Source organism: Aythya fuligula, chromosome 11, assembly GCF_009819795.1.
Source record: "Aythya fuligula isolate bAytFul2 chromosome 11, bAytFul2.pri, whole genome shotgun sequence".
NCBI lineage: Eukaryota > Metazoa > Chordata > Aves > Anseriformes > Anatidae > Aythya > Aythya fuligula.
In genome coordinates, this window is record NC_045569.1 from 4,494,363 (window position 1) to 4,511,210 (window position 16,848).

A 16,848-nucleotide genomic window follows, 5' to 3' on the forward strand; every position below is an offset into this window, starting at 1 on the left:
CTGAGATTTGCAGAAAATGAAGACTGAGTACAATGCAAGTGATGCTGTTTTTCTGTGATGGTTCATTTCCATTTTTATGCAAATCAGTTGACATGTTGCAAAGTAGTAGTCAGGCCCTCTGCATCCATCTGAACTAGCACATTATTCCTAGCTTTAAGCAAGTTTTGCTTACGTACAAATCACTGCTCTGCATGAGTTCAATCAAGTCCATGAAAAGAACATCCCGATTTCTCTCGCAGAATCCATCCATATCATAAGATACCTGGGCCAAGGTGGAAATTGATTGTTTGTGGTAAGTTGAGAACCCAATAATTACAGAAAATTTATATCCTGTCCTCATCAGTAGCTGATCTGAACTTTGTGGTTAGTCTAGTATTACTTAAAGGCAGTATAGGGATTAAAAAATTCCTGCATATATTAGTTAACTCTTTCACAACAAAGGAATTTAATCCATATACTTGAACTCAAAGAAGAAAAATGACACTGGTGAATAGAATATAATGCGTGTGATTTCAATACTTTATAGAATAAAAATATTTAGCACAATAAGGGTTTACTGTTATTCAATACAACAGCAGGAAATCATGAATAGTCTGAGAAATATGCCCAAGTAACTGTATACAGGATCTGTATATATTTCTAATTTGACTAGTACATTAAGGATCATTTTTATGCCTGAATGCTTTAAACCTACTACTATTATAACTGACAATGAAGATTGAGGTATTTATTACATTTAATACTAGATTTTTTTAAAACAGTTGACAGCAGCAAGGCCCAGACATCTATCCTAAGTAAGGGACCTATGTCAGGGCATGTGTGTTTTAAGTTCCATGCGTTGAGAAAGGATGGCACTGTCTCCTAGGATAATATGCCTATTTAAAATCAGAATAGCCCTCTAGAGGTAATACTTCCCCCTTCCCTTCATGACTGTTCTTTTTCCTTATAAGTGCATTATGCGGAATTCAGTGATGATTTTCCATACTACCTTTCCAGCATAATGATGAATGATAAATCCTTGGTTCCAGCTGTTGAAATGTTCATGAGTCCCAATCTGCATCTGGAGTTTTTGCAGCAGTGTTTGGTCAGCTCCTTCTCCCACTGCATGCATTGTGGCGCATACATCATCTAAAATGCTCATAATTCCAGGGGGATTCTAATGCATTTGAGGAAAACAACAAAGTGAGGAAAAAAAAAAAAAAGCTCAATGCCTACCCCCAAAAGAAAATTCTTTAGTACAAAAACATGAGAGCAAAGTCACAGCAGGAAGAAATCTCCATCAATCTATACAGTTCATAGTAAAGGTTAATTTGTACACTAGCATGTAAACAGTTTAACGAGAGATACAAGTCCATGTAATGCTAGTGACAGAGTCGGAAATTAGGCCTGTTAAGAACTTTTTAGAAAACTTTGCAAAGTAATCTTCTTTCTCATTCCACCAAAAAATACCTATGTATATTACCAAAAATTACCTAATGTATACAGGAGCATATGTCATGAAATTGATGACAAATTTAGGTGGATAAAGTAATTTCCAACCAGTGAATTTTTCAATCATGTTTATCAAACATACTATCTTATGGTTCTCTTTTTGGCCAATATCTTAAATAACATATCTTAGAGCTCTTGTAAGATCTTATAAGATACCTTATGTAAGATTTATATATAGGCTTAGTATGACTCAGTTACTGAACAACAGTATTTGCATTTTTCTCATGAATGTTCTTGACAGCAAAGCAGTTGCCCAAATATTTTAGAGACAGTTCTTTTTTTCTTTTTTTTTTTTTTTTTCCATCTGTTTATGCCAATTACTTACCACTTTGTTCTCTATCAGGTCACACACTATTTTGTTGTTAAAATAATCTATTGGAGTCCATCTGATTCCTTCTTGCACATATTCTTCCTGTTAAGTAAGAGGAAAAATGCAAATATTCCCATGCACCACAGCTCTAGCAGCAGATCTACAATATACTACATATATACTCTATGCTTAGAAAAACCTGTCAACTCTGTTTCTGGGTAAAGAAGAGGAATGACCCATATGATGATTAAAGCCAGCTCTCTACACCTAAGAGCAGAATTAGGATCCTTCTCTGTGCTCTCTGCACATTCTTTTGTCTCTCATAGCTATTGAGTAGTCACTAAGACCAGCAGGAGTATTTTGCCAGTGCATTTATTGTCAAAGTCCTTTGCAAATAGCAACAAAATGAGCTTTATGTTATCTTGACAATGCAATTAAGCATCCATGTTCTAAAGTATTTTACAAAATAAGTTTATGACAGGCATATCAAAAATCAGGCCCTCAAAATAACACATTCAGAAATGGACATAAAATGGAGACAGCTCTACTTTTTATTTCTGTATACAATTACTATGACCATAAGGACAGAGACTGGAATAAAAATCATGCTGAAATTTGATTAAACTGATTCACTCAGTTGCATACATATGAATTTAGCTAGACACTTACAAGGTTATTTGTGTGCTCAATTGCATTGATCAGTTTCTTTTATACAAAGGCAATTGTGTATGCACATTCTCGAAAACACTGTCCTGAAGTCGGTGCCAGGCCTGAGCTCATACTGTACACAATTACTGTCTCAGCTGCATTATGTCTGCCCTCCCATGCAGAAGCTCCCTTCACATAAAGAGGGGTTTTTCAGTGAGACTGTGAGCAGAGAAATGCAAATACACAGAATATTTGCGCATTTGCCACGGGGATCTATTTTGTATACATTAAAAAAAAAAAAAAAAAAAAAAAAAGAAACGGAGAGGGGAATGGGTGTGGAGGAAACTAAGAAAAGTATTCCCATTTTACTCTGTCATGTCCAATGAAAGCACAGGGATGGAATAGAACTGCAGTTTTCCATTCCTGTCAGTGAGTCAGAGTACGCAGCAAGTCTAGGCAGTCATATGACTGCATTAGTACACAGTATGACGGACTCGCTTGGTTTACATTTTTAGGGTTAGCCAACAGCAAAGATTTTATTTTGTTTTGTTTTGTTTTTTTTTGTTTCTTGCTTAACAAGGCAAATTTTATTGTTAACAGATGATGAAACCTCACTTTTTCTACCAACTGAGAAAATGATAGCTCATTCTGTGAAGTCAAAAATAATGTCTGGTTACCTGTTCTGCTTTCAGTGTCAGTTCAATAAAAATCTGCTGCAGTTTTTCATTAACGAAGTTGATACAGAACTGCTCAAAGCCATTTTTCTACAGAAAAAGAAACAAAGTTATTCTCATGCAGTAATTCTTAGTTCTTATGTTGGTAATAGTAGGAGAAGCTTCATAGAAATATTGTCAATGATGGATAGGTTTCTAATTTTATAGGTGTTGTGTGTAATCTCAGATCTTTGTTTTAGGATCAATGACCTAGTTTCTTTGAATTTTCTTCAATATTTTGTGTTTACTAAGTGAGACATTAGCAGCAAGAACTTAATGTCTAAGAAGCTGTCTTTTTTTGGCTTCTATTCTGCCCCCAAACTTTTTTTTTTCCTGTTAGATTTTTTCCCTTCTAATAACAAAAAACTGTCAGGTCAAATCAGCTCAAATGCTGAATGTTGCATCGTCTCACCTGGAATATTTCAAAGCCATAAATATCGAGGACACCAATATTATACTCTTCATGGTCCTTCTCCATAGCCTTATTAATGGACTAACAAAACAAACAAAAAACATAAAACAAAGTGAAGCTTAAAATATTTAAATTGTATATTCATAAATCTTTATATAAATACAGTGTTTCTTCAGAAATAACATATTGGAATGGAATACATATGTATTTAATAGGGTACTTTACTTTTTAATAAAGTGTTATTAATATCTAGGAAATTAACAGTATACTACCCTGTTTTCCAAGTCAGTGAGCCTTTGGATTTTCTGTTTGTAAAAATCTCTCCTTTGGAGTAACTGGCTCAGTGCAGTTGAAGAAAAAAAGAATGAACAAAAAAACAGACCAGCTTTAAGTCTGATATTTGATGTGTTTTGCAGATAGTAACATGATTTTTTTCACTAATTTCTGTATTCCCCTATTTCATATAGCAGGAATTTCAGAACTGTCATGAACAGGAAGGCTTCTGAGATACTAGCAGTGCCAACACAGAGCAGATGAGCAGACTTCATTTAATCTAGCTAACATCTGTGGCCAAAGGTAAGGTTTATCCCCTGCCAATTCAGCCTACAGCGTCATCCTGAATAGAAAGCACTGCAGCATGGAAAGTGCAGTTTGAGCATTTGCTCAAATGCCACAGTATCAGGATGCTGAAGGAGATTCTCTGCAGGAGAGTAGGGTAAGAGAACAGGGGACAAGTAACATAACCTATTTATTCTGCTCATTTGAAAATGTTCAATTCTGTAGGAGAAAAATAAGACTGATTTCAGAGAAGTATGGATGGTGACAGAAAGGAGATGTCAGAACATCACACAGGTCAGTTGTGGCAAGAGACTGAACAAATACAGTGCTGAAAGCACAGCTCATTTGCTTCAAAGGAAGTGTAGCATTTCTCATATAATCAGTGCCCTGTATGTGGTTGTGTTCCCACTGCACTGCTCAGTGCTGCTGCTAAAGCTTAGGCAAAGGAACACATACCAGGTGAAAAAAAAAAAAAAAAAAGCTCTGCAAGGAACATTCCCACTGTATCAATACTTCAATAGAATCAAGCAAATACAACTTACATCCACCAAGTAATCAAAAACACGGGCATGAAGGGCCTTGGCCAGTGCATCCCTGGTGTAGCAAGCTTGTTCCACGTTTAGTGTTACATTAATGGACTCAGATTTGCCTCCCCACTTGCTGTCCATCTGTCTGCTGGTCAGTTTTTCCTTTAGGCGGTCCTGGTTAATTCCCAGGAGGAAAGCAGGGAAAGCCAAAACTGTAAGAAAAATCAAGGTTGCTAGATTATGACTTATACGCTAAACCAGTGCAGAATAAAAGAAAAAAAAAATAGTTGTATCACTAGTAACAAACAGCAGTAATAAACCTCATGGGGCATGCAGCTTTAAAAAAATAAATAGGCATTTATTTCTTAAAAATTCCTCTAAGCTCCTCAAGGAAATGTTCAGGTCCTTGCGTACGTGGATTTTAATTAAGGTAAACCACCTCAAAGTAAAGTAGTCATCTATTTCTGTACCTTCAGTCCTTCGAACTGTCTTAAGCCATAGTTTTGAACTATGTGGTTGATGGAGTGGCTGGAGGAGATGGGAGGAAAACACAAAGCTCACATATTAAATAAAACTGAAGCAATTGAAAAAAAATGTGTAAATACATGAAACGTATAAAGTATAATAAGAAAAGAGTACTATTGCTTCCTAAAATCCTTTCCCTTTCTAAGAATATTGCAAAAAATCTTAAATTCCCTTCCATTTATTTGTTTTTTAACCCTTATTCTGAAACTACAGGGAAAATTCTGGTTCCCATTGTATAAAAGCAGAGCAGAAAAATACACATCTGTGCAATAAGCAGCCACAAGTCCAGTATTTGCATTTTAGCACATAGAGCAGATGTTAGCTGCAGGTGTCACACACCTTAAGGAATGGGAAAAAAGAAATTGCTTAAGAGCATATGGAAATAGCTCCCAAGGGTAGGTCTCTTGGAGTTACTGTTGTGCTTCCACTAAACCACATAATCCTCTAACAATGTTTCATTCATGTTCCATTACTTTCAGATCTGCTCTACTGGTGTGAGGAAGATGTAAAATAATCACTAGGACAGCGGCCATTTGAGCTTTACACATCTGTAATATGACAGCATGATCTGGCTTCTTTAAACCCTTTACTACGTTAATCCAACAGTATTTTTAGAACTGTTAATAACTGACAGCTTTCTGATTACAATCAGGAAACTGTTTAAATTTACCCAAGGGTACTAGTAACCAAGGAACTATCCAAAGTTGAGTCTATAGCAGCATCTCTGATAACTCACTGAGAACATGAAAAGGTTAAACATCATGTATTTTAAAAGGCAAGAGACTGTAGGGAAGTATAGACCAAATATGCTCACATATACTGTAAAGATTCCAGAATAAATATTTAGCCAATATTACTGTAAGAATTTATGAGGAAAGTATAATGATAAGAGCCACCTCAAAAACTCCTCCTTCACTGTGCTGATGATTTAGCGTAAGGGAAGCAGAACCAAACACAATATAACTCTACACTCTTAATGCAGAATCATAGACTGGTTTGGGTTGGAAGGGACCTTAAAGATCATTTGGTTCCAACCCTCTGCCACAGGAAGGGACGCGTCCCCCTAGACCAGGTTGCTCAAAGCCCCATCCAGTCTGGCCTTGAGCACATGCAGAGATGGGGCATCCACAGTTCTCTGGGGAACTTGTTCCAGTGCCTCACCACCATCTGATATAAAATAGCAGCAAGAGCGCAAGGATGCCAGGTCAGTACATTACTAATAAGGAAATATTTCCAGGGTAGATGTATCTGATAATGAAGCATGGAATGAGAAATTTGAGACAAGGAAGATAACACTTGTAGTATGTAAATTCTGATCTTCAATGCATTTTCAAGGCTACTCTGTTGGATGTGTGCATGTACGCCCAAGCACTAACTGTGTACCTGAGACTAGAGATACTCTACAAGTTGGTAGCTGCTTCCATGTGAGGATGATGTCAGACAAACCATTAAGAGACTTTTTTTTTTTTAATTTTATGAATGACTGTTGATGCACTGAATGGAGAATACATTTAAGTTTGCTTGAAAGACGTTCTCACAATTTCAATTATTTCATGCTTAAAGGCTGGAAAAAGATTTCCTAAATTCAAAATTACATTTCTGTTAAAGTCAATGGCATTGTACTAGACAGAACAGGGGCCTCAGTACCATTATTGTTTTTGGAAAAACCTAAATTAACAGCCTCACACTAAAAGAAATGATGCACTGTGTTTGGATAAGAAGCTCAAGATGGCAGTTCAGCTCATGCCATCTGGGTTTCAGCCCACTGCTAATTCTGTAACAGTTTCCAGAGGTACTTACACTCTTCACTTTCCACTCCTGCATAGTTGCCAACTTCTTTGAAGCTGATGTTTCCCAAATGAAGTATTCCAGCCACTATTTGTAGTACCAATGCCTGCTCTTCTGCAAAGATCCCAATCACACTCATTGCATGCTGGAAGAAAAAAAAGTCAACAAGTCTGTTCAATTACTTTCACCATAAAAGTCCTTTTAAATTTTTTATTTTAAAAATTTCAGTTTATGAAGAGCTTAAATACTTAACACATCCAAATTACATTACAGCCTGAATTATCCAAAAGCACTAGATATCCTACATGAGCATTTTTGATTTTTAATAATTATATACAGAAACATCTACACCATTTAGAAGATGCGTTAGCAAAATAAATTCTGGAAAAAATGTAGTGCTGAACAAGCACCTGCCCTTGAGTGTCACACTGAAAATAAATTGTTTACTGCAAAATGGGGAACAACGAACCTAAGAGACAATGATTTTGTTCCTTCTATGCATAGTTTTTCTACTGAGACTAACAATTGTGAAGAGGTACTGGATGACTCTCAACATTACAGTAGCACAGTCTGTCTGGTTTAGGCTATTTCAGCTACTTATTAGAGAGTGACTCAGCACAACGTTGTGTTTTAGAGTCAGTCTAGAGTCCATGACAACTTACAAAATGTCTTTTCAACTTACTCTTTTTCCAAAATACCCAATTAGCTAGAATGTAGAAGTAACAATTTTTTTTTTGGAATGCATTTTTAAGTGTGCTACAAATAGAAATAAGAAGACATGTTAATATGCTTATTTTAAGTAGTGATTTTCCAATAACAGGAAATCAGGAAGTTGATGTGACCTCCATAAATGTTACACAATGAACTGACAACAATACTGGGTGAAGATTTCTAATCTATGCTTTCTAGGTCCCTTTATCCAGCCTTTCAGTTGTGATGTTTTAAATAGGAACAGAAGATAAGGCACCACCAAAAATTCAGCTAAAAGGGTGCTCTTTTGTATTTTCTTCTAATGGAAATTCCTCAGTGTGTTTGCATCTCACGTTTTATACTCCAGATTCTAAATGTACAATTTATCTGTGCACAAATTTCAAAATTTTCACCCTTATGAGAAAAGACGAATGGAAAAAAAACCACCTTCCTTCACAAAACAGCTTCACAGTGAAGTGAACATACATGCACCACTACACAAATCAGCATCAAAAACCCACCAGTGTTTCTTGGAAATCAGATTTGTCATTGATGTCATCTACTTTGTAGGACCCAGATAGACTCAGGTAGTAATAGTAATCCATGGTGGTAATGCCAAGACTGCTTTTTTGTTCTGAAGATGCCCCTTCGATCAGCTACAAAATAAAATCCCAATATTATTAGGCATTATATAACAACCTTCAGCACAGATGAAGCTGGTCAGAAACAGGACTGAGTCTGAAATTATTAGGAAAGAAGGGTAATACTGTGCAAAGTTTGTAACCTTCCTAATTTTTCGCTAAGTGAACAACCAGATATTCATTCCCTCTCTCATAAATGGTTTAGTAAATGTCTTCTATTATCTTTATCTCAAAGATTAGGCAAAGCTGTTTTTCCAGTCTTCAATGTTTTACCTAAATCCTCAGGAGCAACATATTTTCCATACTTACTGAAAGGCAGGCACAGTTGTGCAGACATACAGCTGCAATAGGAAGGAATGAACAAACTGATCTCAGCACGGAGTAGTCAAAACCTTATACAGTCTTCGAACTGCCTGCATCAAAAAGCTTCTCCTAGACACAGAGGAAAATTCGCAGGACACCGCAAACTGTTCATATGCCTCAGACAAGGAAAATACACAGTTCCTGGAGCAATTCCAGCTCCAACTCAGCTTTCCATCCTCACAACACTTCAACTTTATGTGATGCTGTTGACAGTCACTTACAATGTACTGTCTTTACTCTAGTTTTGTAGAGCTTGGTCAGCAGCACTTAAGCAGATAAGAAACTCTTAAATAAAGGACCAGCGAAGGCTAGAAAAGCCTTTTGTAACATAAATTGAGAGGATTTTTGGAGAATTCACCATACCGATATAATCCTAAGTGTCCCACAAAATAGAATTAAATCTCTCTTTCACAGCAGTGCTACGGAATTCCAAAGCAGAAGGTGAAATTATATAAGCCAGTTTAAAAATAAATTTGTTTGAAAGTTCTCATTTTCTATTATATTCTGTTGCATTTTTCCATATGGGAGATCACACCGAATTTCCAGGTTGGGCCTCTGAAATATTGAAGTACTTTCCTTTTAGAGTTGAAAGGCAGCTAGACAGGTCTGTCACATGGTGCCTTAAGATGCTATGAAGTTTCTCAATGATATCCAGATTATCTTTTTGAAAACGTGTTCAATAATCTCATTGGGTTGAGAATGACTTTTCAATCAAAAGGAATAACAGGTACAAGTTATTTAAAATAACTCATAAAAGAGCTGTAGGCTTCTGACCTGGTAAAAAATGTGAAAACTCCTCTCTCCAGGATTCCTCATTACAACTCGAGATTTTTCCAGTAGGAAATTGGAGATTTTTCCTCCATCTGGCTCTCCACCTGGGCTAAACTGGATTTCAAAGTATTTCCCCTGCAATAAATAATTAAAGTTGTTGAATGATTAGTAAATAGTAAATAATGCACTACTTGTACTATATCTCAAGGAAGGTTAGTAGCGTATTTAATTATCATCGATATTGTGACTCAGCTACCTCAAGATTTACCAGAGCTAAGAATCTTGAACTATCACATATCTTCCCTTCTTTCTTCATTTATGCAGTGCTAGACTAGGGATAATACGTCATGCAGTAACGCAAAGGTAGAGAGGAAGTGAGGGGCTTCTTTTTCATTGCTGAGACTCTTGCTTAGCATAAAGGAAACCGTAATGCCCACCTGTACTGAAAGTAACAGATTCATGGCCAATGGCAAACGCAGTGTTCTGCTTGGAAGCAAGGTAAAGGCAATTATTTTGTCTTTTCAGGGAAACATTAATCGTACTAACACTCATGTTGGCTTACGAACAAATAGCAAATTTGTAAAGCCTATGTGTAACTTTTAAAAACAGAACCTACAGTATGTTAGTAGTTATTTCACAACAGTACCTTGAGTATTTTATAATGACACAACAAAAATAATTCCTGCTTTCTGTACATACTAATAGAGGTATTTAATTCTCATCAAATAACTCTAAGGATGCTTTTATGTACTATAAATATATATATATATTATTGCATATATTTTACTAACCTGGATGGTTTGTTGCTGTTATTTGCTTACAGACTGAGAATTTTATAAATTTTGACCAGTACATATTGCAAGCGTAACAAATGTACAGTCTATACAGAATTAAAGAGGCCTCTCAACATATACTTTGTTTGAAAACACAGTCTATATTTGATATAGTTTTCTTTCATTTGTATTTATTTTATATTACACTCCTGAGTAATTAATAATATAAATCATTTTATTTATATTTTATTTTATCCTGATATATCTTCTATTTTATTCATTTTATCCTGATATATCTTCTATCATAAACAATATAAACAATTTTATATTAAACTCCTGAATAATAACACTATAGAAGTTGGAAGCATGAAGGAAATCTCTAAGGGAGATGGACTTACAAATCTGCTGGAGTTATTGTTCCGTACAGTTTTTGCATTCCCAAAGGCCTCTAGTAAAGGGTTGGACTGTAGAATTATATCTTTCACGTGCTAAAATTTGAGGAAACAAAAGAAACAGAGATTCAGAAATAGATTTTTTTTAACAGTCTTTTGTTTGCTTGTTTTAAGTTCTTAAGAGTTTTTCAAGGAAACCATGACATCTAAATTATGTATAAAAAAGTAATGAAGACCATATCTGGAAAATATCCTCTTGGATGCAATCTTTTTTCAGAGCTTTCATGTTTTTGAAGCTTCTTATTTTCTGAAGAAAATCTTAGAAAACTGAACAAAATGCCTGAGGCTGCAAACAACTAGTCCTTCTGTTCACTGTTGGGCAAAACAACAGAGCCAATAAATTGATATGGTTTTCTTGTGTTTTTTCTTTCATCTTCTTGTTTTTAAGCAATTTCCTTCCTCCACATAATCACTTAGATCACTTTGAGGGTCTGCAACCACAACATATGAAATCAGAACGTGAAATGTAGGCTTCTCCAAGTACTTAAGTAACCTGTCTGAGGACCAGTGATGCTGCTACCTATCTATCTTAGACAGCCATACAGTCTGTTACTATTGTTTCTGTATCTGATCCTAGGAGTTGGAATTATGGTCTAGCTATTAGTTTCAGAAGAAACTTAATGCATGCTGAGCTGTATAAATAAAATTGAATTTTATTTCAAGTGAAATTGCTCAAGACAACTGGCTTTACTTCATGGGCTTCTTCTGTAGATAGAGCAGACGTTGGTAATACAGTTATTAAGAAAAGGAACTATTTGTTATTTCAGATAGCTTTCAGATACTATACTTTTGATTAGATAACCTGATAAAACAAGATGATGTTCCTGCTGTTGGCTCTCTAATGCATGCCTACAAATCAGAGACGGAACGGAAGTAATACAAACATGAAAAGCCAGTTCAGTTTTCAATGCAATACCAGTCCAGGAGAAAAAAAAAATCACACCTACTAATAGAAGATTGCTTAACAAGGTTAAGAATGATAATTAAAGTTTTACACCACCTTAACTAAACATATATATATATATATATATATATATATATATACACACACACACACACACACACATACTTGTAGGTATAATTTAGTGTGAGAGCTAAAAAAAAACACTTAACAGAGATCATTCTGGTTTTGTGGATTTTCTCCTCACACAGGTGGCCTAGAGACCTGCAAGCAAGCGGTTCAGTATTCTCTTCAGCTGACTCTCTGCTGTTGAGGACTTGTATATACTTACAGCTGCTCACAAGCTTCTGCAGTGAAGTGCCTACTGGCTGCCAGCATCTGCCAAGACAGACCTTTGCCATTCTGCCTCTGAACTCAATCTTCAGACTATGCTTATGCTTCAGTATTGCCCTAAATCAACTCACCTGTACTTTAGGGCCACCTCCTGAAATTTTGGAGACATAGCTCATAATGTATTTAGCAGCCACAGTCTTCCCAGCACCACTTTCCCCGCTATGAAAAAAGGAACACAAAAATGTACCTGTTAGTTTTTAAATAACTCTAAGAACGGAGTAACTTATGGTTTATCTTGTTCAAGTATCTTAATATTGAATAACAATACCATAATAATGAATAATAATAAATAATAAGTGTTCTATATCAGGTAAGTTGGTAACACAGGCTGTGATCAGTGTTGTAGCATGGTTGCTTGTATATTTTTATGAATAAATAATTCTGATTAAATCACCCTGCATGGGTTCCAGAATCTCTGAGATTTCAAAGTCAGAATATAACGTAAATTGCAAAATAAATATACTTAAATCAAGATGCTCAAAAGAGCACAAGTGCTTAATCCCATTTAAATTTAATGGGATTTCAGATCTCAACACAAAAACTCATTTGAAAGTCCAAGCCCTAAGTGGCATGCCAGATGCCTACTTCTTTTGTTTTAGGCGTTCCTGAATGAAATAATGAGACATTATTAATCACATCCGGAATGACGGAAGAACCACCTTCCGGTTCCTATGCCTCTTGACACAGGGTACAAGAAATCTTAATATTCCATACTAGCTTTAATAATTCCTTCCTTCCGTTTGAATATTTCACTTCAATGGTGAATACAGTTTACATCAGATTTGTTTTATTCTGATTATTAAGAGTTTCTTAAGATGGAAAGGAGATTGATACTTCATGCAATCCAACCTCAACGGTTTATTTCATACCTTAAAGCTAATCTCATTTCAACAGAATTTCTCCAGCCTTACATAAATCTTGCTGCAAATTAGCTTTGTCCTTAATGAATTTACCCTGACCTTGACTTGTATAGGAATACAAAGAAAAACATAAGGATATCTGTTCAATGTCATAAAGACATCTGAAATGTTTGTTTTTGTTGTTGTTGTTTTTTCTTGTATGAAAACCTGTATCATCTTTAGGCTCCTGAGTAATTTCTATGAATGTTGACTCTTCTATCCTGCGCCTACTTGTTCCTGGATGTGGATCAACTGCACATCTTTTCCTGCACAAATTTTAGCTATGTTTGCGAGAGAAACATCAGCATGTCCTGCACAGGAAGAGGACTTGCTGAGAATGTCAACTCTTAGCTCCTTATCAGCGTGACTAATGGAGACATTTACAAAGGCTTAATTCTAAAAAGGCTTCCCAAAGCTTCCAAAAGGTACAGAAATACTGAAAGGAGGTTTTGTTTTGTTTTGTTTTGTTTTGTTTTGGGTCAGAAATAAATTCATGTGTTTGTCTTCTCCTGACTGCAGTTTTACAGATCAAACAGGATACTTAAAAAGGTGAAAAAATACTTCTTGATCAAGTATGGATCATGACTTCTGTTATTAAGTCATCTTTTCCTAAATATCAAGGAGAAGAAAGCCTGTATTATTGGTATCTATGACATTCACAGGAACAGACTGAGTTTGTTTGATAGCAAACCATATTTGGAAGTCTGTATCAGCAGTATTTAAAGATGTTTTAGAAAAAAGTATTTTGTCAAACCAAAATTTGCTCACAGTAATTTGTTTATCTTATTGCAGAACAGGACAGAGAAACCAATCTACCCCAAAACATATTCTTGAATTTATATATGCATTTTTCAACTGAATACAGACAAGGATCTGGGGTCAAACACTGAATAAATAAGATCAGATGTTATTTAACAAGCAGTAAAAATGTAATACATTTACTTAAGTTTTTATTTGATGCATACATTATCCTTCTCTTTGTTCAAATAAAGTATGGTTTACATTACCCATTCCATAGTGTCTGTCCTGGACATCAATATGGAGGAATATAATTCCATTTTATTGTTATGTCTCTGTTCCAGTATAAGTTATCCTTTATATTAAATGAATTTGGCCAAAAGACTGCCTTTCAGAGTTTGCTGTAGATTTATGTATGCTTACACTTTTCCTCAGTTTTATAAGTTTATTGATCAGAGACCAGTAAATATCTCCAATTAAATACAGTTGAACAGCATGATACATTCTTTATGAACTGAAGTAATTTTATCTGATGAGATGGTGCCTTACCCCCAGCAAAGCACTGGTACTCTGCCAATTACGTACTACTGGTATGTTGGAAGTACAGTGGTTTTTAAAGGTTGAAAAAGTAACGAGAATGGCTTAAAGTAAGAAGCGTATTATGGTACGATTTTCTTAGAAACCTTTCTTCCTAAAAATAAATCATTATATAGCCTCTACATGTATCACTAAACAAAAAAGAACACACTGAAAGGCATTGTATTGTTTTTCTAGCACTATTTGCAATTTCAGAAAAGTTACATTACGTTCAGCAAAGTCAATTAACACTTAGCTGAAATCAGAATAACACAGGGCAAGTTTTCAGTTCCTTCCTTCCTTCCTTCCTTCCTTCCTTCCTTCCTTCCCAGAGGAAATATAATCCAGTGATTAGTATAGAAGCAAGATCCAATACAGAGCTTTATTCTTCTCTCTAAAATTAATTTGCTGAGTGACATTTCATATTGTCGCCCTGGATATAAAACAATACTAGTTATCTACATAATCAAGACAAGGTGGAAATTCTAATAATAAATTTTTATAAAGAACACTTGGCTCTACCAGCAAAGAACACCACATATGTAAAATATTCTGTCATGTTTGAATAAGCTTTCTAGTTTGCTGAAATACAAAATTTACTTTTTCCAGTGATGTTCAGAGACCTCAGCAGCATAACAGCAGTGATTTATTTTCCCCTCTGAAACAGAGAGTTGTTACCTAACTTTTCTTACTACATTAGACTTGCATTTCTACCACTTCCTCATAAAAGTTCAGCCTTATTTCCAGTGAGATTCTGTGTAGACGTTTTAGAACTATCGGACATTTGAGTCTTCTGGAAGTCTGAGGCACAAAAACTGACTAGAAATCTTGTATTAAATTTTTAACTTGGTAGGCTTAAGACAGACAGATAGTTGTTTGCTATATCTCCTGGCAGAAATCACAGAATGAAATGGAAAATAAAGTCCTCAATTTTACAGATAGGTAAAACCTTCAGAATAATCTGAGGAAATATTTATAGCTACACAATAGAAAAATACTTATCATAACCTCCACTCTCTTAACTAAAGGACAGTGATAGTCCAGAAGGAATTAAAAGCCACAACAGACAATCCTTCTTAATTAAAATCTTGATTAGACAACTCATTGTTGCTCATTTGGAAGGGCTGCCATTTCTAGTGAGGAAGAAATATGAACAGTCTGCTGTAGCAGACACAGATTTATCCGTTTGGTTCAGTAGAGGCTTCAATTAAGTATCACGCGTCAGTGCAACATAAACTCAGTAAGAAACCCAACTCCAGCATAACTCCATTACTTGTATGAGCAATCTTCCTTTGTAATTCTGCCTGGTGCATACTGAACTAGGGAAGAAGCTTGCAGGTGCTGCTCCCTCCTCCCACCATAGCACACACTCTGCACCTGCATTCAGCCCAGCCAGAATCCAGCCCTTCATTGTTTACACTGTTAACAGCCATTCAAAATAACCCATGGCTCCTCAGCTATAATTAGACGTGTACATATAATTTTCTTAAAGCATACACATATATACTGCAATTATTTCACTAATGAAATAGTCTTTCCCGTCCCTGGAATGGTTGGTCAGTGAGGATTTTCTTTTTTTCTTTAGTATTATCATGTAAAAAAAAAAATATTTTTGGTTAGTATCAATGCAGCCTTTCAGAGAACTCTATGTTCTTTTGGATCTGCCTTCCTAGTTAATTCAGTTGCTTTTTGAAGAGGAGGAACTTCTCCCACCAGTGTCCAAACGCATTAGTTAGAATCCTGGAACAAAATGTCCTCTGAAAAGGTTGAGTGGTCCCCACATACAGATAGGGTCCCGACCACATGGGGATGCTGCTGGGACCTTCCTTCACCTGCCTGGAAACCTACCTCTGGTGCCCACTGTTTGAATGCATGACCCCTCCCAGGTCTGGAGGTGGATGCCACAGGTGCCCAAACCCCATGCTGTGGAAAGACAGAGCTGTGCAGCAACCCCACCCCCATCATTGTTTTGTCTCCACGTGCACCATAGGCCAGACATGACTGAGAACCAGCCCACTCTACGCATGATTTTGCCCCTTCCCTCTTTGCAAACCTTTATTTGAAAATGTTGACTGATATCTTCAGGAGGGGGAAAAATAGAAAAACAATGGACTTGTTTCTGTACTAGCTTTCTCTGTTTCTTTTGTTCCATCAGGGATTTTCAGCGAAGCCAATCCAACTTTAGACTGGTTGACGAAGAAGAGAAGCAAATCAGCACCTCATTGCATTGCCATCATCACTCATTTCCCACAGGATCAATTTTTATGGAAAAAGTTATGGTTCACTGAAATGCAAAGGTTCATATGAAGCTGCTTACATTCCACAGGCTTCTGTGGAGCTGAAGACAAACAACTGGAACTGTATCTCAGTTTTCTGACAATCAGCAGTTTGGGGACGATAATGGTAAAATCCTTGGCAGCAATTAGGTGAAACTGATGCTGTGACAGTAGACATGTAGCTAGCTAAAGCATCTGCTTAACTCAGGAGCTGCAGGATGTTGGGAACTTCTAGTCTGCCAGCAATTTCAGTGCTTTCTGGTCCATGAAATAAGGTAAATGGAAGCAACAGAATGCCAAATTTCACAAAACTTCCCTTTTAAGCCAAGCTAGTCATTAGAAATTTTGATGTCTTTCTAATCGCAAAATATGGGATATAGCTAAACAATTTAAATGAACCGTG

The 16,848-nt window shown here is 36.0% G+C and overlaps 1 protein-coding gene across 3 annotated transcripts in view; it reads right to left on the reverse strand.

Annotated features, from left to right (window-relative positions):
• The window catches only part of MYO1E (myosin IE), an 88,859-nt gene that overhangs the window by 29,097 nt on the left and 42,914 nt on the right, over positions 1-16,848 (reverse strand). For all 3 annotated transcript variants that reach the window (XM_032194774.1, XM_032194776.1, XM_032194775.1), the window contains exons 5-15: positions 12,028-12,115; positions 10,609-10,698; positions 9,441-9,572; positions 8,184-8,318; positions 6,985-7,117; positions 4,675-4,871; positions 3,575-3,655; positions 3,127-3,213; positions 1,817-1,903; positions 989-1,156; positions 177-262 (exon numbers count right to left, since the gene is read on the reverse strand). In XM_032194774.1, the coding sequence (XP_032050665.1) occupies positions 177-262; positions 989-1,156; positions 1,817-1,903; positions 3,127-3,213; positions 3,575-3,655; positions 4,675-4,871; positions 6,985-7,117; positions 8,184-8,318; positions 9,441-9,572; positions 10,609-10,698; positions 12,028-12,115 (1,284 nt within the window). The remainder of the gene's footprint in view (positions 1-176; positions 263-988; positions 1,157-1,816; positions 1,904-3,126; positions 3,214-3,574; positions 3,656-4,674; positions 4,872-6,984; positions 7,118-8,183; positions 8,319-9,440; positions 9,573-10,608; positions 10,699-12,027; positions 12,116-16,848) is intronic.